Source organism: Cynocephalus volans, chromosome 9 (genome assembly GCF_027409185.1).
Source record: "Cynocephalus volans isolate mCynVol1 chromosome 9, mCynVol1.pri, whole genome shotgun sequence".
In the NCBI taxonomy this organism is placed as follows: domain Eukaryota; kingdom Metazoa; phylum Chordata; class Mammalia; order Dermoptera; family Cynocephalidae; genus Cynocephalus; species Cynocephalus volans.
The window spans coordinates 72,936,240-72,962,074 of NC_084468.1; the positions used below are offsets into that span (position 1 = coordinate 72,936,240).

Genomic DNA, 25,835 nt, shown 5'->3' on the forward strand with positions numbered 1-25,835 from the left:
GCTCTCCCCCAGAGGAGAGCACACTATGGCTCTGGGAAGAAGGCCTTCGGTATTCTGTCCTGTTTTGGTAATGGGCTGGAAACCTTTTAAGGAAAAAGATTTTGAGCTTCTTGGTTCTGACTTCAGTCTTCCTCTTCACTGATTTTCCCCGTGTCATTTTATGGTGCTCTCTGCCCACTTTTTTTTCTTGTCTGTCTCCTTGCAGTCACTCAGGAAGGGCTACACTCTAAGGCATGACAATGGGGAGGTCTTATAGACCATGGCTGAAACAGAGTGCAGTGAACTCCTCAGACCATAGACAGCTGCTTATGGTATCACAGAAGTACACACTCCAAGTCAGTACCCCTAGTTTCATTATTTTTACCTCCAGGTATATACAAATACTGTTTGGTCTGTTCTCAAATACTTTCCACCACCATGGCAGTACTCATGTACAGCAAATTCATCTGGCTTTTCTCCATGAGAAGTCTGGTGACAGCAGATGACACTGATGAATGGGAGCCGTAGGAAGGGTCACTGGACACCTTTATATAAGCCAACACAGGCCACTTAATTTTTTGAGTACATCTTAAGTGCAAGGCACTGGGTTATAAGCATTAAATGTACTATCTTATTTAATCCTCACAATAATTCTGAGAGACAGGTTCCATTTTTACATCATTTTACAGATGGGTAAATTGTAGAGGGGGAAGAGAATTGAACTTGGCCAAGGTCACATGGCTACAACTAGCACACATTTAATTCCTAAGAATACTTTTTGCTGGGTGATGTACATATATTTAACCCTCACAACAATCCTGCATGGGAGACAGTCAATGATATCATTTCCTTGAAAATGAATTTAGGTTAGGGAGATTAAAATGCTTACATAATGAACAACAGGGCCAGAATTCAAACTAAGGTATTTCTAACTCCAAAACCCATGCTCTTTCCATTACATCACACTGCCTCCCTTGTACTTGGTCTCAGTGTAATCCTCAAGCCAATCTGTGCAAATGGGAATCTTTTATATTTATAGACTGCTAATAAAGATAACTTCACATGTTCCTTTGTGACTATAATCAAGTAAGTAGATACTCTTATGATGAAATGTTAACACCTGTAAGACTAAAGATGGCCTGGTGCATGCTTACCAGACTGAAAATTAGTTGGTTCAAGCCCCTTCCTTCATGTGGGTAAATGGTAAATATATAATACTCTTTATGAATCTCTTTAGAAATAAAGATCTCGCAATCATAATATTCAAATTAACTGAATAGTAATTAATTTTTTTACACTTTAGGAAGACAGAGTAATAAATAATATTTTCATTAATATAAATATTTTTGTATATGTATTCTGTATTAGTACATTTAAAGTTTCTCAAAGTAGTAAGTTAAATTTTAAAGCAAATTTCCATCCCTTTTATTAGGTAGTACCATATCTTCCTCTTTGGGAATTGCCAGGGATGTCGTTAATAATTAAATGGTTCAAAAATACTTATACAGTACACTAAGGCACTGTGCTAATTGTCGTGAGATACGAAAGGACACTTGGAAGTTGGTCTCCAACTTTAAAGAGTTTATAATTCTGGGAGCTTCAAACCTGACATTCCCTGCTTTTCCCTGAATCCTACCTTCCCCAAATCCCTAGTGCAATCAGGCACAATTCTGCTGTAGGGAAAATTAGTGCCCTCAACAATGAGAATGTTACCTCAAGGTTAATCCTAGTTATACCAACTCTCCCTATCAAAAAAGACAACTATATAATTTATTCATCGTTAATTAGTTAGCTATTAGGGTTCCTACAAGCTTGAAAATGCTATCACTGGATATATCCACTCATCCCATATCTTTTGCATATATGTACTTTCTTTCTTTGCTCAGGTATGCTTTCTTGCACACGTTTCTTCTAAACTTTATTCTGTTATTTCTGACATTTTAATAGAATGCTTCAAATTTTTGCCCTATACACTAAGACACTGGCCATCTTTCTTCATAGAGCTTTTTAAAGTTTCCAAAGGGGACAAGCTCTACCAGGAATGCTTTTTAATTCCACCATATAGATTATTGATGAAACTGATTATTTTCCTGCCAATAATAAACATTGTGGTCCTGGTTAAAATGCTTAGCCTGACTGGTAACTAAATTACAGTAGTGATTTCTTGTAATTGACCTGAGATATTTTCTCATGAACAAGGTAAACATGCTCTGTGGTTTTAAGGTTGCAATTAAAAAGTTAACTGTATTAGCCACTAGAGGGAGCAGAAAAAGTTCAGTTGTCAAACTGCTGAGAGCATGTAGGAAGTTCCTCAGAGAGAAAAGCAGTCTCTGCACAGATTGAATCTTTCATGAAACGTGTTATTTTCAGAGCCCCTGGCATGTACTATTTGATCCTATTTATATAAAATTGACCAAAGAACCCTGATGTATAGACAAATAATTTAGCCCTTTCTGTGATTTTTTTATTTCCTCTTGAGATTTTTCTAGGTGAACATTTATCAATGGTTTCAGGGATGGCTAATTCCAAGAACCAGCAGTGAGGCCAGTTAAGGCTTATGGCAACTCTCATTTTCTGATGCAGCAGCTGACATCACTTATCAGGAAAATGGGCAAGAAACCTAGAAGTTTGCTGCCTTGGGAAAAATTCAACAAGTGCATATTGAGCACTCGCTGTGTGCAAAAATACATCATTTCTTAAGCTATGTGGATACTACAACAATAATACCTGGCAGTTATGGCAAGAAAGACTGAAGTAGGGAGTTATGAAGTGAGAAGACAATGTGAGTGGGCATGGTAAATGTCCAGGGAAGGGAATGGCACACTGGCCTGTGGGCCACATCCAGCCTGTGTGTGTTTTTGTAGATAAAGTTTTATTGGAATACAGCCATGCTCCTTTATGCATTGTCTATAGTTACCTTCCAGCTGCAATGATATAGTTAATAATTGTGACAAATACTGTACAGCCCACAAAGCCTAAAATATTAAATATCTGGCCCTGTGTGAAAAAGTTTGCCAACTCCTGGAGAAAGGGTGACAAGGGATTGCATTCGGGAAACACTTGATAAAATGGAAAGATGAGAAACAAACTGAGAGAGTCTAGAGCACATGTGGGGAATTAAAAACCATGATACGGGGCCGGCCCCGTGGCACACTCGGGAGAGTGCAGCGCTTGGGAGCGCAGCAGCGCTCCCGCTGAGGTTCCGATCCTATATAGGAATGGCCGGTGTGCTCACTGGCTGAGAGCGGTGTGGGTGACACCACACCAAGGGTTGCGATCCCCTTACCGGTCACAAAAGACAAAAAAACCCCCCAAAAAACCAAAAAAACCACCATGATATGTTCTGCCTATATGTAACCCAGAAGAATTAGAAATCTGGAAGGTCCTGGGCATAGAACTCGCTTGGCTTTTAACATCTTAATTGCAAAATCAATGCAAATGAGATGTAAATGTATTTCTTTGTCTTTACCTCCAACAAAAGATCAACTAGTGGAGTCTGTTTGCTGGCAGGAGTAAGACAGAGGTTGTCTATTATCAAGACCCGCATGAAGTCAAAAACAAACTTTTTAGCTGGGTGATTTGTCAGATACGTCTTGGTGCCCACATTGCAGTACTCTGATTGGCTCCTGTTCATCCCTGTGTCTGCTGCAAAGGCTTTAAATTCTTCTGCTGGAGATCCAACTTCATCATCAAGATCAGTCACCTAGTAGAAGCAAGTGGAAAGATATGCTAATCACGTTAATTTTATTTTACATTTTTACTTCTGTGCTTCCTAAAGATAAAATTGTAGTAGCAACAGTATTTTCCTTCAGTATTTACCTTCTATTAAGCTATTCAGCACATTATTCCACTCTTGCTTTCAATCTGGCACCATATGTCATGGTTACTCAACATATGCTTTTCTCACTGACCACTGATAATATATCTGCTTTATGTTGAGTATTATTATGTGTCTACTGTGAATAACAGCACTTCAAATAAATAAAATAATAAAATGAGGATGACTAATCTGCATATTTTATATCTACCTACTGAGAAGTCAAATGTCACAAAATTTCAGATAAAAATCTGGCATAATGGCAGCACCTAAGAGAGGGTCCATTTTTTGCAAGTTAAGAAGTCCCAAATAAATACACAAAACAACAACAAAATTAGTGCCAATTTTGAGCCTCGTAAGGAAGACGCATGTTGACAAGGAAAAGATATTGAGATTCTACTGAGGGTTTCAGCAAAAATGAAGATTCTAAAATTATAAACAAGCCAGGGTGTTAAGGTTCTGTTATATTTGTCTTTTCCTAAAATCCCCCCAATTTTAGAATGAGTATTTCACCTTTATACATGGAGAAAAATCAGTATAAAAAAAGATAATTTTCCCCAGGCCCTAGAGTACGTGGTGGAAATAAGAGAAAACATCATCAGGAAATTCTGAAGTACTGTGGAAGAATAACTGTCTTTTGAGCCTGTTTTAAAGGACAAAAGAAATATCTATACCATATATGATGATAGTCTAAAATTTTCTATTAAATTAGTACAAAATATGAAAAATAGAAGTTGAATGAAACAAGAAAAGTTGAGCAGAAGAAAGGACCAACATATACTTTATTTTTCATAAAGACAATCAATCTTATAATTCATTTGTAAATGTTAAGTCCAGCAAATGCCTAATTTCTGAAATAAAACAAATAAATTTAGTCTCACCAGAGTTCTGCTACCTGAAAAGAACTTATATCCACATAGCTATCATCATATAAAATAAGAAATGGATCAGCAACTACTTAGAGAGGGAAATTACTAACAAAGGACTTACAGGAATATGCAAGTGAAAAAAGGAAGCAGGGTTTACTGTTATTTTACAGAAAAGCAGAAGGAAAGTGTGGGGAGCTAGGGACAGTAGATGATGACGTAAGAGGTGGTAAATAAAGTCATGAAACTGTAACTTGGTTAGAAGCTTAAAAGATTAGCAAAAAAAATTTTGCTAACCATTGCAACAGACTAATTCCAGTTTTGACATTTTCCTCCCCCTTTCCTACCATCTCTGAGTAAGGGCGAATATTGAAAGGGAAGACCGTTGCTGCTAATGCACATAGGAAATCAGGGCTCATCCACATGGAGGCAAGATCAGGAACATTGTGATATAAGTATCGAAAGAACTGCATCAGGGTCACAGGATATTCTCGGAGCCAAGATCCCTCTTCTTCTGATTGCCAAGGCTGTCACAGGGGCAGGAGAAGAAACAGTATGTTAGAGAAACCAACACTGCTAAAAATTACTTTAAAAATCCATTATTCACTACTTTTTAAAGACTGGGTATATTGATGGTTCAGTACTCTAAAAACCATACACCTGAGCAAACACACTTGTGTACACACATGTAAACAAATTTAGAAATTAGTTCAAACAAAAATAAATTTCCCTAGAAACTGACAGTATGTTTGTCTATTCACTGGAGTACTCCCAGCTCAGCTAACTGGAGCCAGTTGTTCTGATTATGCATCATTATTAACATGAGTATTGCCAGTACCAACAGTGGCCGTATAACCATCAATGTTGACCCATTGTGCATCATGCCAGAGAGTTAGGAGTTAAGATAAAAGATGGGGAAGTTACTTCACCTTTCCGAGCCTTACACTGTCATATGTACAATGGCAGGAACAATATTCTTAAGCATTACGTAATACAACAATAACAATGATGATGATAAAAAAATAACAAAAAAACCCCTATATTTGAACAGTGTACATCTTTTGATACCTGCCCAAAGGGTAGCTTTTTTTAATTTAGATTTTTATATTTGTTTATGAATAGGCACCCAACAAGAATACTAAAACATTCTAAATTAATACATTTAATAGTAATGTTCTGTTCATTGGCAGAGCATGAACAGAACCCAGGCAGAGCTCCCAAGTCTGCGGTCTTAGCAACTGCACAGTCCATTCTTAGAGATAACAATACAGAGAGGCTGAGGTTCCAGATATTATATAGTAAATAAAGAGCAATTTTACCAAAGGATTCCTCTATTAAAAAGAAATACCATAGGTAGGAGGAACTATCAATAGTTCTCAGTATCTCAATAAACTTACTGAATTCAGCATGCTGCGGAGCATTCCCAATAATAAAAAAGCAGCTTCTGTACACACATTATGAATAGAAGAGACCACAGTGCCACTGGAGGCAGGAACTCCAAAGATAAATGTCCAAATGGAATCCAAATCAAACTGCAGAGGTGAAAGTGATTAAAGATTAGCTACTATTAATTTTTTTCAGTAGAGATCCTTGTAAATTTTAATATTCTAAAATCTCTTTAAAATTAATGTTTTTTTTAAAAAAGTGAACGATAAAGAGATAGAGAGTATCCATCCATCTTAAATTTTAAAACTCATTTTTATAGTTATAAAGAAAAATTAAATACTATGTATCATCCTGCATCCTGTCTTAGGTACTTATGTGAAAACATTGCTTTCTACATTTTCCTAAAGAAAACAAAAATAAAATACTGTTAATTAGCCAAGAGGTGAAATTATAGAATGGATGATTTTAAGTATCTTTTTAAAAAAGGATGCTGAACTCACTTCTTTCTCATTCTCAGAAATGTTCTAATTCAATTTTAGATTACTAACAGATAAGATGTGCCAAAATAAAAATCAATTTGAGATTTAGTCACAGCAGTTTTATATAATACTTTATGACTATGGTGTCGTGTCTTTTGAAAAATCACAGTCAATCAAATTCTGCTATGTATAAATCTGTATCTTGATTTAAGGTAAGGGCACAGGCTCAGTGTTTTTATTCAAAAGGTTTTGTCAACTACTCAAACTGATTCAAATAGCACTTTGACATTAGGATGGCAGCATAGTTGAGTTTAAAAGCTAAATTCCTAAGTTTTTGTAGTGCCAAAACATAAGCTATATATAGACATCCCTAATAGTCTTCAATTAGAAGTAAAGCCTTACTGTTTTCCTAATGTGGATGTTATCTATCATTAAGAAGTTAAAATACTCTTCTAATCAGAACCTGAACTGAGAATCCTTTCACACTCGCCCAATTAATTTATGGTATACAAACCACCCCTTTCATTTTTAAGTCTATGGATATGAAATTGTATTTCTAGATAAAACCACATAACTCAAAAGAATTCTTTACATCACCATTAAAATATCATCTAAAGCCTTTATGAATATATAATCATATAAAGAAAAAGGCCAAACAGGGACAAAAAGACTTCTTTTTGGTAAAATTTTCTATTGTATTTTCAGATTTTTCTATCCCAAATCAAACCTTAAATGAGAGAAGAGTGATAGAAGTGATAGTTGATTTTACTGTGATTAAGTGATTGCCCTCGGTTGATTTTTGGTATACATAATTACACTTACACCTTACTAGATAATTCCTACCTGGCAACCCTGCTTACATCGGCTGCTGATGACAGGCACACTGACCTGCAGGTTCTCAGGCAGCTCACTAACTGGCTGCTGCAGAAACAATGCCATGAGGAGAAAATAGAGGGCAGGGACATTAGTGTGCTTAGGAAGGAATGACTGAAGAACTGGAAAACCAGGAAAATGGCAAGCATCCCGGTTAATCTCCCTGACTGTTGATCTCCCACCGGCACTCCTGCCCACATTGAACCCTACGAGAAGAGGAAATACAACAGTAAGCACAAAATTAACAACTGATAACAATGCTGCATTAACAAAAAAGGGAGTAATTCAGTATGTGTACCATTTCTATCCAGAACATTCAATATTAATACAGGCAATTAAGTACTCTATTGTTGAATTAATTTTTCAGTCAAAAGTTTTACCTTACCATCTGTTTGACTTTAGCAAGCCTATCTATTAGGACACAGATTTTGTAGCATGGCCGAGACAATCAGATACAAGAGTTTGAAAATGATTCTTAAGATGACATAAGTTCTACTCACTAACAGAAGAGCTCTGCCATTCCTGTTTGTATTTCCCGAAATACAAGAAAGTAAAATTCAAAATATAGGCAAAATTTGGGATGCTACAAAAATGTAATTTAAAAATATACTTGTTATAATATAGTTAATATAGTTCATTTGCCCTGAAAATCACAATAAACTAGCTAACCTTAAATTATCTACAAATTTAGAGACAAGACTAAATTTGTCCTTACAACATCATCTGTAATCTGTTGGAAAGGTGCCAGGCAGTGGCCAAATCCAAGCCCACGGTGACTGTAACTATCTACAGGCTGATCCGAACACACAGTCTTTTCTAAAAACCCACCTTTTTCAGGAGATGGTCACTGCTTATTAATATGGCTTACAGCATCAGTGTTTTGACCAATCCTGTTTCCTCTGTTATATATCCAATTGCAGGATACAACCCAAATATTTGGTTCTTTGCCACTCCAAACCTAGTAGTACAGTGCTCAGCACAAAGTGAATGTTGGCCAAATTTTCAGTGGAAAGTTTTTGTGAATAGCAACGAATAGATGAAGGATTAATTTCTACTCTAAAGCAATTTATATTTCAAATGAATATTCACTTTTTTTTCAACTTTTTTTCTAGGATGAAGTAAGTACATACTTGCTACTACTCTTTAACATAATAAAAGAAAAATTTATGTCTAAGTTACTTTTATCCTAGACATAAATTTTAAATGTCTTTATCCTAATCAGTTGATCAGTGTGATGTGAATTAATCTTCTAAAGTATGTTCTTCTAATTAACAAGAAGTTATACAGCAGTTTGCCAAGCTCATTCATATATTATATCATTTCTCAATCACAATGAACATGTAAACTAGGAATTGCTATTATCATTTTTATAACAGAAAATACATGATTTGTTCAAAGTCACAAAGTTAATGAGTGGTGGCACTAGGATTTGGGGCCCGATGTCTCTTTTTTTCAGAGCCTGTAAAATTATGCTGTCTCCCTTGCCCTTGTTAATGACATTGCCACATTTTTTGAAAGACTGGCTAAATTAGGACATTGGGTTGAGTTTTGCTTATAATAAAACCTAAATGAAATTACGACATTAAAAAAAAGTCGACTTTAAGAAAAAGACACAAAATGGTATTTTATACATTAGGAAAACAAATTTTCATTAAACTGCAGGTCCTGAAAAAAAAAATTAGCATTCTCATTTTCCTTTCTGAAGTTTCACACTATTTTTCTCCTATAATTAACCTTAAGTAATATTTAATATACTATTAGCAATTAAGCATTAGTTTATATTCAAGTTACACCTACATGGAAGGTATTTTTATAAAGAAAAATCTGACAAAAACTAAGTATGCATAAAAAAGTCAAACATTATGTTGATCATCAGATCAAGGAGAAATAGAATCAAATAAGATGATATACTCATATATAACTGTATACACACAGCGTATGTCTGTGTCAGACAGACATTCAGGGGAAAATAAATGTCATCAAATTTAAATTAAATTTTAAATACCTAGATTTTTTTTTGGAATAAGAGCAGCATATGGAATATGCAAGCAGGTATAAATGCAGGAAAAAATTCAAATGCATGAAGTCAGGTAGGTCAGATATGGTAAAAGCACCTCTTTCTAATATTATTCAAGTGTGGTAGGACAGAGAAAGCACAGGACTAACAATGAGAAGACAGATTCTTAGACACTATTACTGCCTGGCCCAGGAACCTTACGTAGTTAACAGTCTTAATTTCCTAATTAGAGAAATTAACCCTTAATTTATATTTGTTAGTTTTAATTTGCTTCCTATAAAATATAATTTATATACCATAAAATCATGAAGAATCATGAAGGCCAAATGAGATAATATATGTGAAAGAATTTTGCAAACCACAATGTACTATAGGTATTATTACTATTGCTGCTTTTGGCCTTCAAAAGCAGCAGTGTTATCATTTAGCATTTGAAACTCACATATTCAACAGAACTCACATTCAATTGTGCGTTTCATTGGTTATTTTCTAGCAGCTATTATTAAGGCCAATAAATTAAATTTCCTGCTACAAAACTGTTTGTACCAATCACATTTGTAGGTTACATTCTTCGCCAGAGTCTATGCAAAAATTAGTGGTCTATTTTTCAGAGTACAAAAGTATCGATAATGAGAATTTAAAATGTGTATTTTAAAGCAGACAATTTTCTTGAAAAATCATTTCACAGTGAAATGGAAATGGTATCGTTTCTTTATCACATACAAAGTTTCTTCTGATAATTTCTACATGTGAAATAATAACAATAAACTATGTTGAAAGCTCTGTTTTCCTATCATTTGTTTTTCATATTTGAAGAGATAGTACAAGCAGCACCTAGATATTGATATTTTTATTTTTTTTATAAATAAATTACATATTAAATTCTGATCTCTAATCTGCCCACCTGACAAGGGTAAATAGATATTCTTGATACAGCACCTTAAGGTCAGATGTACCATAATTATACATGACTTTAAAATGTAATGTTACAGTAACAAATGTATTTTTAAAGTAATTTAAGAACTGCATTACTATACTTTTCAATTAAAACATTATCTTCAAATATATAATGTCATTATTATCAATACTACGAACAGACACATATAAGTTCAAATAAATCTAACACAGGAAACTGAAATTTTCTCTTATATTTTGAAAATAGCTATGGTATAAGTGAGCAGAGAATAAGGAGCTTTGGCTGAAACTTTGACTCAGTTTCAATCCCTGAGTGGCAATAAAGCACAACTGCAAAAATCATGGGCTTTGGATTTGAGAGGCCCGGATCCCAATTTTGAGACTTCCTAGCTATGTGACAAGTGACTTCACCCCTATGCCTTGGATTTGTAATCTGTAAAACAGGTATGATGGTATTTACAACTCATAGAGTTACTGTGAAAACGAAATAAGTTATTACATGGCAAATGTTTAGAAAATGGTACCGAGTAAGCAGTCAAAATAGATATTGATTATTATTATTATTATTATTATTCAGTTCTACTGATAATTTGCTAATTATTTACTTATAGATCAGAAAGGGGCCTATACTACAAAAGATCATAAAGAATTTTCTAAGATTTCAAATCTTCATATCCCATCTCTGACTACAGTTTGATTTGCAATTAAAAACGCACATTTGAAAACTTCTAAACTTTTCATTCTATCATTAATTAAAATTCATGACTCAATGGTTATCAGATAAAACGAAGAATATAAGTTTACATAAGATTTAAAAAAACAGAATAGCTTATTTTAAAGCAGCTAACTATTGAAGTCCCATACCTAATACAGTTCCAATCTTATTAGTTAAGACAGAATCTGTCTGTTCAAGCCATCCTCCACCACTAAGTCCTTCTTTAAACTTGATAAGAATAGACTGATTACTCAGCAGGACAACAAGAATCCTCATGGCTGCAGTGACTGTGGTGGAATGCAAGTGTTCTTCCATGAACATCATAATCCAATCAAACCCCAGTGTCTTGACCAGTTCTTCACAAGCTCTATTCAAAGACAGATAGATTTAAAAAAAGACAAAATTAATTTCAGGAATTAGAATTTCAAATTAAAAAAAAAATAAGACTAGGTTTTGTTCTCGAGGTACTATAAATTTTAGGATTTAAAAAAATCAATTTAAAGTCAGTGGCAATTCCTTCTTTTGCCTAACATGAATTAACTAGTAACAGCAACTGGTATCATAATTCTAAAAAGGTTTTACTTACTGCAAACTAATGCTTGTCTTTTCTTTAGATGTATAAACTAGTTTCAGCAAGATATCTAGAAGTCTGTTCCTCAAAAGTATAAGATTAGCAGATACAAGACCTCCAAACTCTTCTTCATTTCCTAAAATGAAAACAAATACATTAAATCCCCCTAGCAGGTAAACTAGGATAAAATAACAAACCAGTTTTTTGAAATCTCACTGAAAAATATATCTTTTAGGAAACATTTTCTCTAAGAGTGTTTTCCACAGAAGTGGACCAAAAAAAGGGTCAGTTAAATCCTTTATCTTTAGAACCCTGAAAATTGTTCTTTACATTTGAAATTTTCTAAGCTAGTGATAATAAAGACTGTGAGCCCTTTTTTTCACATTGATATTCCCCTCCCCTACCTAACAGGGCAGAAAGCCATTAAATGAGGACCATATCAATAAACATAATAACCACTTCAGAACCTCAACCTCTCAAATCATTAATTTCTAATTTCTTTTTGAAGGATGCAGTCAAATTTACCAGATTTAAAAATTGAAAATAGGAAGCATAAACTTATTCAATACATATAACACATAATGGAAAGTTAGAATTAAATAGCATAGAAGAGAGGTCAAGTCACAGAAACGCATAAGTGAAAATTGAAAAGAAAGGAAGACAGAGCTCAGAGTTCTCAGTGGGCAGTACTGGAAGCACACAGGACTGGGCATCAGTAGCCCAGAAGTCTAGGTCCAGTTCTACTACGGAAGAGCTATGGTTTAATGATTCACAATCCGTACACTTTCCTTTATTCTAGAACTGAGGCTCGGGTTAAATTTTACTATGGTTATATTCTTTTACTCGTTTGGGCAATGGACTATTATTGCCTTTAAATTATCTTTTAAAATGCTAATTTAATGCTTTAATTATAATGCAGTATTCTACCAGTTCACCCAGCCGAACTCAAGATCCCCTCCTCCTCTAAGAGCATAGACAGGTCATTTGCAAGACCTTATTATAAGCATGCCACACAACGTAAATTGCTGTAAGTACTACTTCCTTCTAATTTTTCTGTGATAAGGTGACAGTCTACACAAAAATTAAAAATTCTTCTTAATTTCTATGTTTACTTTTCTCACTGTCAATTATGCCTCCCCTAATTTTCAAATACAGTATAAAGCAAGGAACACTAGAAGGAATTTTCAGGTTAACTTATTCCCACTCAACTGATGCTTTATTTTACACTGCATCACCCTTTTATGCTATTTAGTATTATTTTGCATTGATTAGCTTATAACTGTTCACCATTACTCAAGCCATATTTTGGTGGGAGTATAACTTGAATACTGTGTATACTACTTGAAAGAAAAATCTGAGGTTTTAATTTTTTGGAATATATTACACTTAATACAGTCTTCAGGCTTTAGCAAATAAATAATAAATGTCATACACTAACAAGACTAGCAAAGTGCTTTTCACTTTCTCTATTATTTCAAATGGCCATAAAATGGTGATGACAATAATGGTCTAATCAATTTAGCAGGATCAACAGAAAAATGTACTCATTTATATATCCCTACTACAGTGCTCTATGTCAAAGAAAATTTTATAACATTACCATTGTTATTGAATTCAATGGACAGCAAAGAAATATGGAGACTAGAGAAATATTTTTCCCACATCTTTTTTATACTTGAAATAAATGTGTAATATATTTCCAAAGATCTTTAAAGTATTTTCACTTTCTTATTCATATTTACTTGCCTTAAATTAATTCAGAATTTAGAAATAATCTTTGCATATGGTAGAATAATGTAATAGTTAAAAGCTGAGAATGTTGGTCTGGACTACCCTGGGTTCAAATGCAGTCAGTGGTATGTTCTTGGGTAGGTAAGTTTTTTTAGTTGCTCTTTCTAGCCATAGTTTCTTCTTATAAAATTAGGAGGAAATGTACTTTATACGGTTGTCATAAGGTTGTAGAGAGCACTTAATAAGTGTTCAATAAATGTATTCCATTGATTTGATCTTTATTCTTCTCATTCATTGCTAATTTGCTTCACCAAAGAACTATCAACATTGTTCCAAATGAGTTGGAGATAGGTAATTGGTCAGGGGCCTTATATCTGGTCCTGAATCTGTCACCAACACACTCTGTGATCTACGGCAAGTCACTTGGTCTCTTACATCAGTCTGTTTCTCAAATCTCTCAATCTCTCCTTTGAAAATGGTGATTTCACACTTTTCTCACTCAGGTAGCACAGGAGAGGCTGTGCTCAGCATGGGAGAACCAACATAGAGGAGGACTTCCTTGCGAGGCAGTGATACTTATTACTACGGTGTTTCTTCCCACCTTCGGTGAATAGAGTTAGAAGGGTTTAAAGGAAATCATTTATGTGATATGATTTTGGAATAATGTAGTGGGGTAATAATGTAAATAATGCTGAATAAATATAAGATTCTGGGAATTTAATTTTAGGGATCTAAAAGGTCTTTTCAATGCTTTCCAAGCAACTCTCCTGTCTTAGAATATTCAACAGGAAAAATATATGGGAACAGAGGGGACAAAAATGCACTAAATAAGGAAGTTAAAAAAAAAGTGCCTGTCATGTATCTAGAAACTCACGACTTATGAATTATTTTTATTTTATACTTACATAAGATGATTCTGTTAAAATGTTCTTTCCCCCAGAGACCACTAACTATTTAGCAGGGAAATGAAAATATTAGTAATATAGATATAATTCACTTTAGCAAGTATCATATTTCTGAAGAGATTTATTTAAAAAATCAAATAAAAAATGTTCAAATTACACTAGAAGAGTTTGCTATTTAAAAGAACATTGCTAAGAATACTCTAAAAATAGAAAAGATTTTATTTTTAAAGTAAAATTCACACCCTATAAAATTCTGTCGGCAACGCTATACTTCTGCATATTGTACAGGCTTGATGTAAGACAAATACATCTGTGAAAGACCAAAAAAAAGTAATGTAAAGAGAAAAGTTATATAATATGGTCACATAATTCAGGTCTAACTTGAGCCAGAAGAACAGAGGGCATAGTAATTAGTTGACTACTGTCTTTTCCAATCTCAAGAACCAACTCACCAGTGTCAACCTTCTCTTCATTATTTATTTCCATAACTACAAATTTCTCACAAACTGCAAATGTTGGCAGAGTAGAAGAAATAAACTGGCCAAACCTTTAAATAAAGGGGAAAAAAGGTTACAGATTCTATTTTTCTGCTCCCCAAACAAACAACAAACACAGAAACAAAATAAAAAGAAACAAAAAAAATAGCATTTCTTATAACTAATTTTTTTCAAACCTTTAGGTGATTATATTTGGTTTGCTTTCTCTTGGACCATCCTCAATAACATTCTATACAATAATATTTTTTAAATATCAAAAAATATAGTTCTTCAGAAATATGACTTCTTTGATGCACTAACTCAAATGGTTTCAAAAACCAAACAGCATGATCCAAATTAAAATGTCATAACATTATCTGTATAAACTCACTGTACACTAGTGGTTAAGAACTCAGGTTTTGGAATATAGATAAGGTAAAAATCCTTTTTAACCACGTGACCTGGGGCAAATAGCTTAATTTTTCTGGGCCTTTGTTTTTTCATTTATAAGGCAGGTAAAAATTTAAAATTTTGATAGGTTGTAGTGATAATTTCAGCAATGTGATCATTACAATGCCAGCATAAGTTCTAAATAAGCATTGTTTATAACAATAGTTATAGTTCTCTAAAATAATTCTAAGCTCCGGTTTTCAATGCCACCAAGTTAAAAAAATGTTTTCAATGTGAATGAATATAAAAGTGAGTGATTTACAAACTATACGCTTACAGATTAGTTTACTGAGAATAATCTAATATGTGGGTATGATTTCACCTGAGATTCCTAGAAGATGATATGAAAAATTGTGATCAGGTCCAGTTTAAGCAATTCTCTACTTGCAGAATACTTTGATTAGGTACAACAGTCTCCCCTTATTTGAGACAGATATGTTCCAACCCTCCTAGTGGATAGTATCAAAACCAATTGCTGTCAATTGGCATGAACATTTTTGTTCATGTCTTCTACCCACAACTTTAGTGCTTTTTCCATCTTAACTAAGCATTTACCACACACTGTAGCTGTAACTTTTGCAGTTTTGAGGTGCAGTAGGAAAAGTAGCATAAATTTCTTTTTCCTTCTTCACAATTTCATGGATGGAAGATTTGTTCTTAGCATAGATCTTAGCAACCATGGTATATGATTTTTTTCTTTCCTTATAAGTCAAGAACTTTCACCTTTTCACTTTTGAGAAGGACTTTAGGGCATCTGGCTTCTCTTTGGCCCATCTGAATTGCCAGCGTCACTACTCTTTCACTTTGGGGCCATTATGAAGTAAAATAATGGTAATTTTGAACACAATCTCTGCCATATGGCTACAGTCAATCTGATAACTGATATGGCTACTAAGTAATGTGGGGAGTGTATACAATGTGGAAATGCTAGAAAAAAGGATGATTCACACCTGGGCAGACTGAGTGGGACAATGCTCGATTTCATCATGCTATTCAGAATGGCCAAGAATTTAAAACTTTTGAATTGTTTCTTTCTGGAATTTTTCATTTAATATTTTTGGACATGGATGACCTCAAGTAACTGAGACTATGGAAGGAGAAACTGCAGATAAGGGGAGACAACTGTAGTTTGTTTTCCTTCCATTTTCAGTTAAGATGGGGATTTTCATGTGAACATTAGAACATTTCTACAGACACTCCACATAAAGATGCCTTAAAATATACTTCCCATTAGCAGCAAAATAATACTCCCATCATATAAAAAGTATGACTATGCAACAACGAAATATGATCATTGGTTTGAGTGATGGAAACCAAACAGAAAAGAGGTGGCATGTCCACTATGGGTTTTTTTTGTGTGTGTGTGTATGCATGTGTGTGTGTGCATGTGCACATACACTTGACAATTAACAGGGCTTGAGGAAGAGGTCTGGGGATGGAGAATTCCTATACTGACCACTTTTATGTCCAGGTCTATCAATCTCATTGGGCTAATTCCCACATCTTTTGTTACCAATATTCTATTATTCAACAATGTCAACAATTGACTTTGCTCCATAAAGGCAAGATATTGAGACATGCATGTTTTCCATGCCTTACAAATATCTTGAATAGAATTAACATTACAGGTGTTACAGAGGCATAGGAGCTGGTCACATTCATCTTACTCATCTTAACCTCACTGGCATTTTTAGTTAATAAAAAGGCAAATACAGAAGCTTTCACTACCTGAGCAGATCGTTGCTGTTGGGAAAACCTTGCAGTAAGAAGCTCAGCACATTACTAATAGCAGCAATGGTAGGCTGGGATAAAGACATATCTCGAAGAGTCAGCAGCAGCTTTGGGATTAACTGGAATTCTCTCATTAATTTGGCATTCTTTGAAGCTTCACTAAAAGAGAAAGAAGATTTTACATACTGTACTATCACCTTTTCTATAACTGAACAACTAATTATCAACATGGGTATTAACTAATACCTGGACTCTGTGAGCAGTTCAATAAAGTGTTCAAATAAGGAAAGGTGAAGTTCATATGGTGCATGGAGCCAGACCTGTAATAAAAGTAGAATTGTATATGTAAGAGTAAAAAATATCCCAAATGCCAACCCAACAAACACAAATACAACACATGGAACTTATTTTACTTATATAATTAATTGAATATAACCACTGTATTAATTTTTATTTTGTAAAGTCCTATAAAACTGCTTGTATATAGAAGAAAAATCAATCACTATAATATAGGCCAAAAAATGACAGAGATAAATGGAAGTATTACTCTTTTAAAAAGCTACTATAAATACGCTCCATATGCTAAAGAATATAACAAAAACATGAACATGATGAGGAGAAAAATGGAAGACAACCAAAATCATAAAACAAACTTACAGAGATGAAGAATAAAATATCTAAAATGAAAAATATATTGGTTGGAAATAATAGCAGATTAGACACTGCAGAAAAACAATTTTGTAAACCTGAAGACATAACAATAGAAACTATTCAAAATGAAGCATAAGAAAAAATACTGAAAAGAAATGATCAGAGAATGCAATAGTGGCTTACTGAGACAATATCAAGCAATCTAAACTATGTGTAACTGGTGTCCAGAAAAGGAAGGAAAGGGGTGTAGGAAAAATAGTTGAAGAAATTTATGGCTAAAAAATTTCAAATTTGATGAAAATGACAAACACACAGACCAACGAGCCCCAAGCAAAAGAAACATAAAGAGGAAAACAGAGTGACTGAAATCTTTAAAGTATAAAAAGAATACAAAACACCACCTAGAGTTCTATTCCATGCAAAAATATCCTTCAAAAAAGAAAGAAAATTAGAAGACTTTTTCAGATGGGAGAATTCATCACCAGCAGACCTGCACTACAAGAAATGTTAAAAATTTTCTTCAAGCAGAATTATACAAAATGGAAATTTGATTCACACAAGGAATAAAGAATGCTGTAAATACCATGTATGTGGGCGAATATAAAAAAAGAATTTTAGTCTTTAAAAAACAATTGATTATTTAAAGCAAAAATAATACAAACTATTGTAGGGCTTAAAAACACATAGAAGTAAATGCGTGACAACAATAGCACAGAGGAGGAGTGGGAGAAATGGAAGTATCAATTCCAAGATTTTTACATTATAGGTAAAGTGGTATAATATTCTTCAAAGACCAACTGAATTGTTATAGATGCATATTATAAACTCTAGAGCAATCACTAAATAAAAAGTTTGTACGCTTATACAATTATTTTACTTATATTTGTCAAAAGGCTATTCTAAAAATGGGGTAAATTAGGTATTTATAGACTACTTGTGGTTCGGGGTGATTAGAGATGCGATATGAAGCCAAGTGAGCAGGTACTAAAAAATGAAGCCACAGTTTGTCAAGCAACTAAATTTCTGACATTTGCACATTAGATTTTAATCAGGAATCTGAAACTAAAGATAATCTATGACTTAAATGTATCAGCTACCTAAAACAAGGTTATGCTGGGTTAGGCAGGTCTCCTTATTACTCCCATAATCTTTTCTGCAATCTCTATCTCTGTGCTTTCACAAGTTTTTAACTGCCTGTTTCTTTGTCTTTTTCTTCTAATGGGCTAAATGCTTGAAGCATGGATCCTATCTTTTATTTTCACATCCTTAGCATCTAATATAGTGCTTGGCTCAAACATCCTCAATAAATGCTTTCTAAAAGAATGAGAAATTTGGGTATTGGAACTTTGAATATCAGGCTGAAAAATGCGTACTTTATTGTTTAGGAAAGGGGGGAATCACTGGAAGTTCTTACATAGATGATATGATTATACTGCAGAAAGAATGAGGTCACAAAAGTATGTAAGATAGTCTGGGGAAAGGGGGAAAGAAGTGATAGTTATCCTAGTAGGTAAGAGGAGACTTGATTAGGGCTTGAATTGGGATGTAGCAGTAGAAACAGCAAAGTCAGACTACGTGAAATGTGAAAGTAGAATCTACATGACTTAATATGAACTGTTTATACACAGGGAGGAAGAAGGAAGCTGTTTTTTCGATATTGAGCCTTGGTGACTGGGGGAATGGTGGTGCTATTAACAGAAACAGAGAAGTTAGAAGGAAGAACTAATTTGGGGAGGGATGTTAAGTTCAGTTTAGGTGTTGCTGAGACATAAAAATGGAAATGTTGAGCAAGAAGTCAGAAGTAAGTCTGGAATTCAAATGTCAAGGTTACAGATTTAGGTTTGAGAGTCAGCTCCATAGAGATGAAGCTATGGGACTAAGTGAGAGTCTAAAAGAAAAGAAAACAACAAATACAGGAAAGTATAAAGACATGAAGATGGACAACTTTATATAAAATAATGAAAACTTCATAGCCGGAAAGAAATAAGAGAAAGTAGTGAGAAAGACATAAGAACTAGGATAGGGATGCCTGAAAGTTAGCAAAGAAAGTAGGACTTGCAAAGAAAAGGAAGACAGACTATATCAAATGATACTGACAGCTGTGGATACTGAGAACTGAGTACAGGCTATGGATATTTATTTAGAAGGAGGCTGATAATAAGCTTTTGAAAATATAGTTTCCATAAAGCACTTGGGGCACAGTCTGTTTGTTAGGGATTTAATAGTTGACAAAATAGAGCTTACAACAGTTAGGAAGAAGAAGAGTTAGGGTCTAAACATCTGTTAGCAAACATTAAGTGCTAGGCACCATTGTCAATGGTAGAGACACAAAGACAAAGAAGACAGACATGAGATCTCTGTACTCATAAAGCTATAGATCTTACAGTTTTACAGGGATATGATACATATCATATAATTTGGGTTTACAGTAACAAATATGCAAAGTGCTGTGAACAAGTTAAATGGAGAAAGGATATGAGAGACTAACTGGTGACTTAACAGGACAGGGTGGGAGCTGCTATGGGTAATAAGGCAGTAAAAGTGAAAATCTTGTTATTTCAGCAAAATAAATGATATTTTACTCTGTAGCTTCTATTAACCAAAATTACAGGTCTAGATTCCTATTTATTGAGGAAAAGTTTCTATCAGAATTGTTTGATGAAAACATGTTTGCCTCTCATAATGTCAGTGACGTCAGCAAACTAGCTAGCTAGGCACATGCATTGCACCACTTCCCTTTTATAATATTTGTAAAAAGTAACCCTGCCATTACGCTACATTATATATTTTACTAATAATATTAACATGAACATCATAAAATTATAGAACTTTAAACACATCTTCAAGATAAAATAGTTTTATCATTATACTGAGTAAAAAACGGATTCATTCATGATGTCACCTGCAATTGTTTATATACATACTTCAAAATCACAAAGAAGGTCCTGGAAAGCAGTTGAATTTGGAATAATGGAGGTCTCATGTCCACTATCAACAGTTCCCACCAAGGAAAAAGTCAGATGGAGGATGTGGCTGTTAAGAAGGGAACGTTTCTTCTTAAGCAACATTGCCAGCAACTAAAAGAAAGCAATGCCAAATGCCTGTTGATAAATCATCATGTGTATATACAGTTATGTGCCACATAACCACGATTTGTTCAACAATGGACTGCATATACAATGGTGGTCCCATAAGATTACGACAGAGCTGAAAAATTCCTTTCTCCTAGTGCTGCTGTAGCCGTCGTCAATGTAGTAGCACAATGCATTACTTACTGTACCATGTAGCTCAGGTGTAAGCTATACCATCTAGGTTTGTGTAAATACACCCTATCATGTTCACACAACGACAAAATCACCTAAGGATTTCTCAGAATGTATCCCAGTCACTAAGGAATGTCAAATGCATTACACACACACACACATACACACACACACATATACATGCACACCAGAGAATCCTATGTAGAGCAATTCCTGAGACTTCTAAGCTGCTTTCTACATATTTAATATGATGACATAACATTAGAAAAAAATCTGAAAAACAAAGTAATCTTATCATTCTATTATTAAAATATCCACTTTTACATAAACCCTTTCAATTTCCATATAAACATTTAAATTGTTGTTGCCATCGTGCATACAATTTTATACTCTTTTTCTCTTTATAAAAGGATTTTTTTGCAACATAGTCTTCATAATTACAATTTTAAAAGGCTGAATGATATTCTATGAAATGGTTATAGTATAAGTCATTCTGTTAGTACATTTAGATTTTCCTACTTTTCATGATGAACAATGTTGCAAACACTTTGAAAGTTCTGCAAAATAAAACACTTATCAAAACAGTGTAATTAGATCTATACAACACGGTAAGCCATATATTCACTACCAATGAACTAATGGCTAAATTTATAGAAGGTGTTTATAGTTCATCTATGATAAAGCGATTTAACCTTAATCTAAACACTTTTTCCCTTCTTACATGTTACTTTCTGCCTAAATCTGGTGCAGAATGTAGATATAGGAATGCTACATATTTTAATTCCACAAGAATTTTCAGGAATAGCAACAGCACACTTGTTATGTAGTGGCTTTCGCATCCCCTGAGTGAGTAAGGAAGGTAAAAGATGACAGCAGTAAAGTACAGGGGACAGACAAGGAAACCAGGAGAGCCCTGGATCTGTCACTGATCTGGCAGTCTCTCCAGCAGGAGTAATCTGACTGTATTTCATTTCATTCCTATTTCCAAAGAGAAAAACAACATCCAGATGAGCAAGCCGTTGTTCTGAAAATATATTAAAATGTATCAAAGCTAAATTGAAATAATGTAGCCTAATTTGATGGTTTAGTAAGATTTGATGAGATAGGAGAAAAAAGGATAAACCAAAATAAAGAAAACAACTTATATTCTCATTTAACACATACTAATTTTAATAGAAACTACTGGCTTTAAAAGTTTACTTGGACAATCTAATTCTTCCAGAGTATGAAAAAAGATGAATAATAATAATAGTAATAATGAAAATTAGAATATTTTTAGTACGAAGTGAAGGCAAAGCTTTATGGTTACAAACCTGGTAGCCCTTGATTCTTTCCATCTCTTTGCTGGCTAGTGGGTTACTCCTGACCACACAAACCAGGGCTTTGACTGCAGCATATAACCCTTCTACATCAGAGGCCATGGCCACCAGGCCCAGGATGGCTGCAGCTCCACCAATGTACTGCAAAGTAGTGGCAACAGGCTTAGGAACAAATGTTCTTACTCCTGATTAAAAGACAGTGAAAAATAATTAAAATAAGTTCCTTATGTGAACAAGAACTAAGTAAATCATCTTAAGAAGTTTTTAATTAATTAAGCATTTTAATTTTAAAAATTCCTCTAACCTAAAATGAAAATTCTAAAAAAAAAACTAAAGGTAGAATTTGGGAGAAGACAGTAAGTGCTGATGTACACATTCTGAGAGAAGAGTCGGAGTAAAGGAGAAGAGAGTAGAGAAGAGGCTGGCTTTGTAGCAAGCACAAATGTTTCTCCTGTGTAGCTTTGGGCAATGTAAAGACTCAAAAGTACAGAGGGCTTGGGAATGCACTTCTGAGGTAAGTAAGAGTCACCTTACTAGGTCCTGCTGGACAATAAACTTGAGGAGAGCAAAATCACTTTAACTCTGTGAATTGGGTAAGGGGTCAGAGAAGCCACCCTGGCAGATGAAGTATTTCCTATACATAAGCCAAGCAAAGCCCATTATGAGCACTGCCCAAAGCTTCTCTTAGTTAAATAATCTGAGTAACAGTACATCAGTGACCCTAGTACAGCATAACTTCTTGAAAACACAGTCCTGGAAATAACTATGTGTCAATTAAAAAAAAAAAAAAAAATCACAAGGATATTCCTAACATTTTTTTAAATGTATTATTTGAATGTCACTTGCCTACGGATCATGATGGAGTTTTTAAAATATAAAGTTAATATGTATTTTATATTTCTATGTGCTTTGCAGTATTCATAATACTTTTATATATTATGGCACTGGCTTTTGAAAACTACCTTCTAAGGTAATTAGAGCCAGAATTATTAGATTATAGACAAGGAAAATGAAGTTCATACAACTTAAATGTCCGGCATAATGCCACACAGTGACAGAATAGAGGTTAGAACCTCTACCACTAAACTCTTCATTCATTGCTCTTTCCACTACATCATAGTGCTCCTGTATTTTTGAAAAGGACGTAGAGCAGTGCTCAGTAAATATTTGCTAAACTGAATAAAAATTATCATGTGCTTTAGCGTAAAGAAACTGTATTATCAATGTAACAACATCAAAAAAAGAAAAACAAAGTTAAGATACATGCACATCACTGGGACAGTAAAAACTGCAAAGGACTGATAAACATGTAGGATTCTGACCAGCACAACATTATTATTTTTTGTTAATCTAAAAAGGAACTATTTTCATACTGTATACTAATTTGCACACTAAAAGTCATAATCATTGGCTCTGAATTTTGGATGGCCTGATTGGATTATGTAACAAGATGCCATCTAACCAAAAAAATCAACTCTTTTTAAGCAGACATCATAATAACGCTCTACAGAATGTCCACTAGCTCTAAATTTTTATTTTAATTTTTTATAAGGTAGCTTCACAGCATTTATACTCAGGAGTTCTTGTCTCTAGCTCATATCTATATTAACAGAAGCACTCATGAGCAAGACTACTGCTACACCAAACCATGACAAAATCAACAATAGTTCTGAATTTTAACACCTGCCCCTAAATGTAGTTTGAAATTTACCTAAAAATTACATAGAAGTATGTAGTCAGTGCTCATCAGTGATGACAAGAGGGATTTTATGAAAAATTATGATTTTTAACGTTGACTGGAATTTGAGATGTCTACATTAATCTCTACATACTGGAAGAACATCACAGGTCAGTGCTATAAAATATGAACTTAAACATCATCCCTTGAGTGAAGAAAGCGAAGGCAAATTTGAAGGCAAATAAAGAAGTCTGAAACAATAAAAACAAGTTAACTCACCCAAGTATCCAATCAGTGTAGCCCCAATTGTCCTTGCAGGGCCATTAAGATGTCCTGCTGAATTGTGTATCAATTTCACAGGAGTGGCATTCTCATGGGAGGAAATGCCTAACTGAAGAATAGGAAAGGAAAATAATGTAACTATAGAAGAATTGTCTGAATATTCTGTTTGGAAAACAAACAAAATACATAATCGGTAACATATTTTGTTTCTCCCTGTTATCAGAATATTTTTAAAAAGGAGCATTCATTTTTTTAAAATGTGCAAACACTTCCAAAGAGTGGAAACTCATAGAAAGTAAGTTAAATCCAACCTAGTTAGATAAAGATAGTGAGGGCATCTTGAGACACAGCTTCTGGGGTCTTTCTGAATGAAGCTCTGTGCTGTGGTTTAAAGGCTGTCATCATTCACTATTTCACAGTATTCCTCATCAGTGAACATAATATTAACTTTACTCCATATCCAAGTAAACGTCACATGAATTATTCAAGTTTATAGATAAAACATGCTTACATGAAGGAATGTTAAATTTTGTACAAACACACACAGAATCTGCTTTCAAAGCTGTTGGGAAAATAGAATAATTTAATCAGGCCCCCTCACCTTAGGTATGGTTGGGGGTGGTGTGGTGCATTCTTTGTAAGCAAATTGTGTGTGGGGAATGGAGTTAGTGCCCATGTGTGGCACCGCGATGTGGCTGGCGGTTTTTCCTGCCTTGGGCGTCTGCCATGCACAGCCATGCTCTTGAACCTACAGCTCCAAGGACGTTTTGGCTGGTTACCTAGCTCATAGACCTGTGTGTGAAGGGTCTGGTGACTGAGCCTGGAGTATGAAGGGTTTGTGACCCAATCTGTGAATGGTCTTGAGGGGTCTGTGAGCTCTAGACCCAGCCCTAGTTCGACAATTGGCCCAGTCAGCAGGATTATGGGCAAGTGAAAGAGCTCAACAAAAGCAAATACAGTCCTAGGACTTTAATTCTACAGTTCACTGTAGAACTTAATTTATATACAGTTTATGTTCCTTAAAAGAAGGTGTGTGTGTGTATATATATGTGTGTATAGACAAAACTCTGCCCAAGAGTTGTCCATGCTCACTGTTCCCAGTCTCTTGATTCCTTCCCCTGAGGACTAGCCTCTGATATTCAGCCAAAATGGCTTGTGAAGTTCACTGATGACTTCCACCTTGCAAAACCCCAGTCAGTCCTCACCGCTCATCATACTTTCCCGCTTAACACATCTGCCACAGTGAATCACTGATTTCCAAAATACCAGACTCTCCCGGTTTTTTCCTTTTCTCACTGACTGCTACTTCTCAGTCTTTTCTTCTGGTTCTTCTTTATCTCCCCAACTGCCTATTAATGGAATGTCCCAGATTTCAGTCCTTAAACATTCCTCTGTTCTATCTACATCTATGCTTTGGTGAATACACGTAGTCTCATGGCTTTGAACACCACCCGTCTCTATACAGGACATTCAAACCTCTCCCCTGAACTCCAGATTCTTATTTCCAGTGGCCTTGATATCTCTACTGAGATGTCTAATACATTTCTCAAACTCTTCCAAAACAGAATTCTCAATATTCCACATGACCTACTCCTTACATAGTTTTCTCCAAATCAGAAAAGGTGATTCCATTTTCCTGGTTGTTCAAGAGAAAAACCTTGAAGTTATTCTTGACTACTTTCTTTCTCTCACTCACATTCAATCCCACATTCCATCGCCAAAACCTGTCAA

At 34.5% G+C, this 25,835-nt stretch overlaps 1 protein-coding gene across 9 annotated transcripts in view; it reads right to left on the reverse strand.

Annotated features, from left to right (window-relative positions):
* The window catches only part of WDFY3 (WD repeat and FYVE domain containing 3), a 273,216-nt gene that overhangs the window by 72,264 nt on the left and 175,117 nt on the right, over nt 1–25,835 (reverse strand). For 8 of the 9 annotated variants that reach the window (XM_063108855.1, XM_063108859.1, XM_063108857.1 and 5 more), the window contains 12 exons: nt 24,102–24,213; nt 22,139–22,329; nt 20,487–20,639; nt 17,158–17,231; nt 16,909–17,070; nt 14,707–14,801; nt 11,634–11,754; nt 11,197–11,414; nt 7,371–7,606; nt 6,060–6,194; nt 5,010–5,189; nt 3,449–3,682 (listed from right to left, as the gene is read on the reverse strand). In XM_063108855.1, the coding sequence (XP_062964925.1) occupies nt 3,449–3,682; nt 5,010–5,189; nt 6,060–6,194; nt 7,371–7,606; nt 11,197–11,414; nt 11,634–11,754; nt 14,707–14,801; nt 16,909–17,070; nt 17,158–17,231; nt 20,487–20,639; nt 22,139–22,329; nt 24,102–24,213 (1,911 nt within the window). The remainder of the gene's footprint in view (nt 1–3,448; nt 3,683–5,009; nt 5,190–6,059; nt 6,195–7,370; nt 7,607–11,196; nt 11,415–11,633; nt 11,755–14,706; nt 14,802–16,908; nt 17,071–17,157; nt 17,232–20,486; nt 20,640–22,138; nt 22,330–24,101; nt 24,214–25,835) is intronic. The other variant, XM_063108854.1, reaches the window with a different exon arrangement.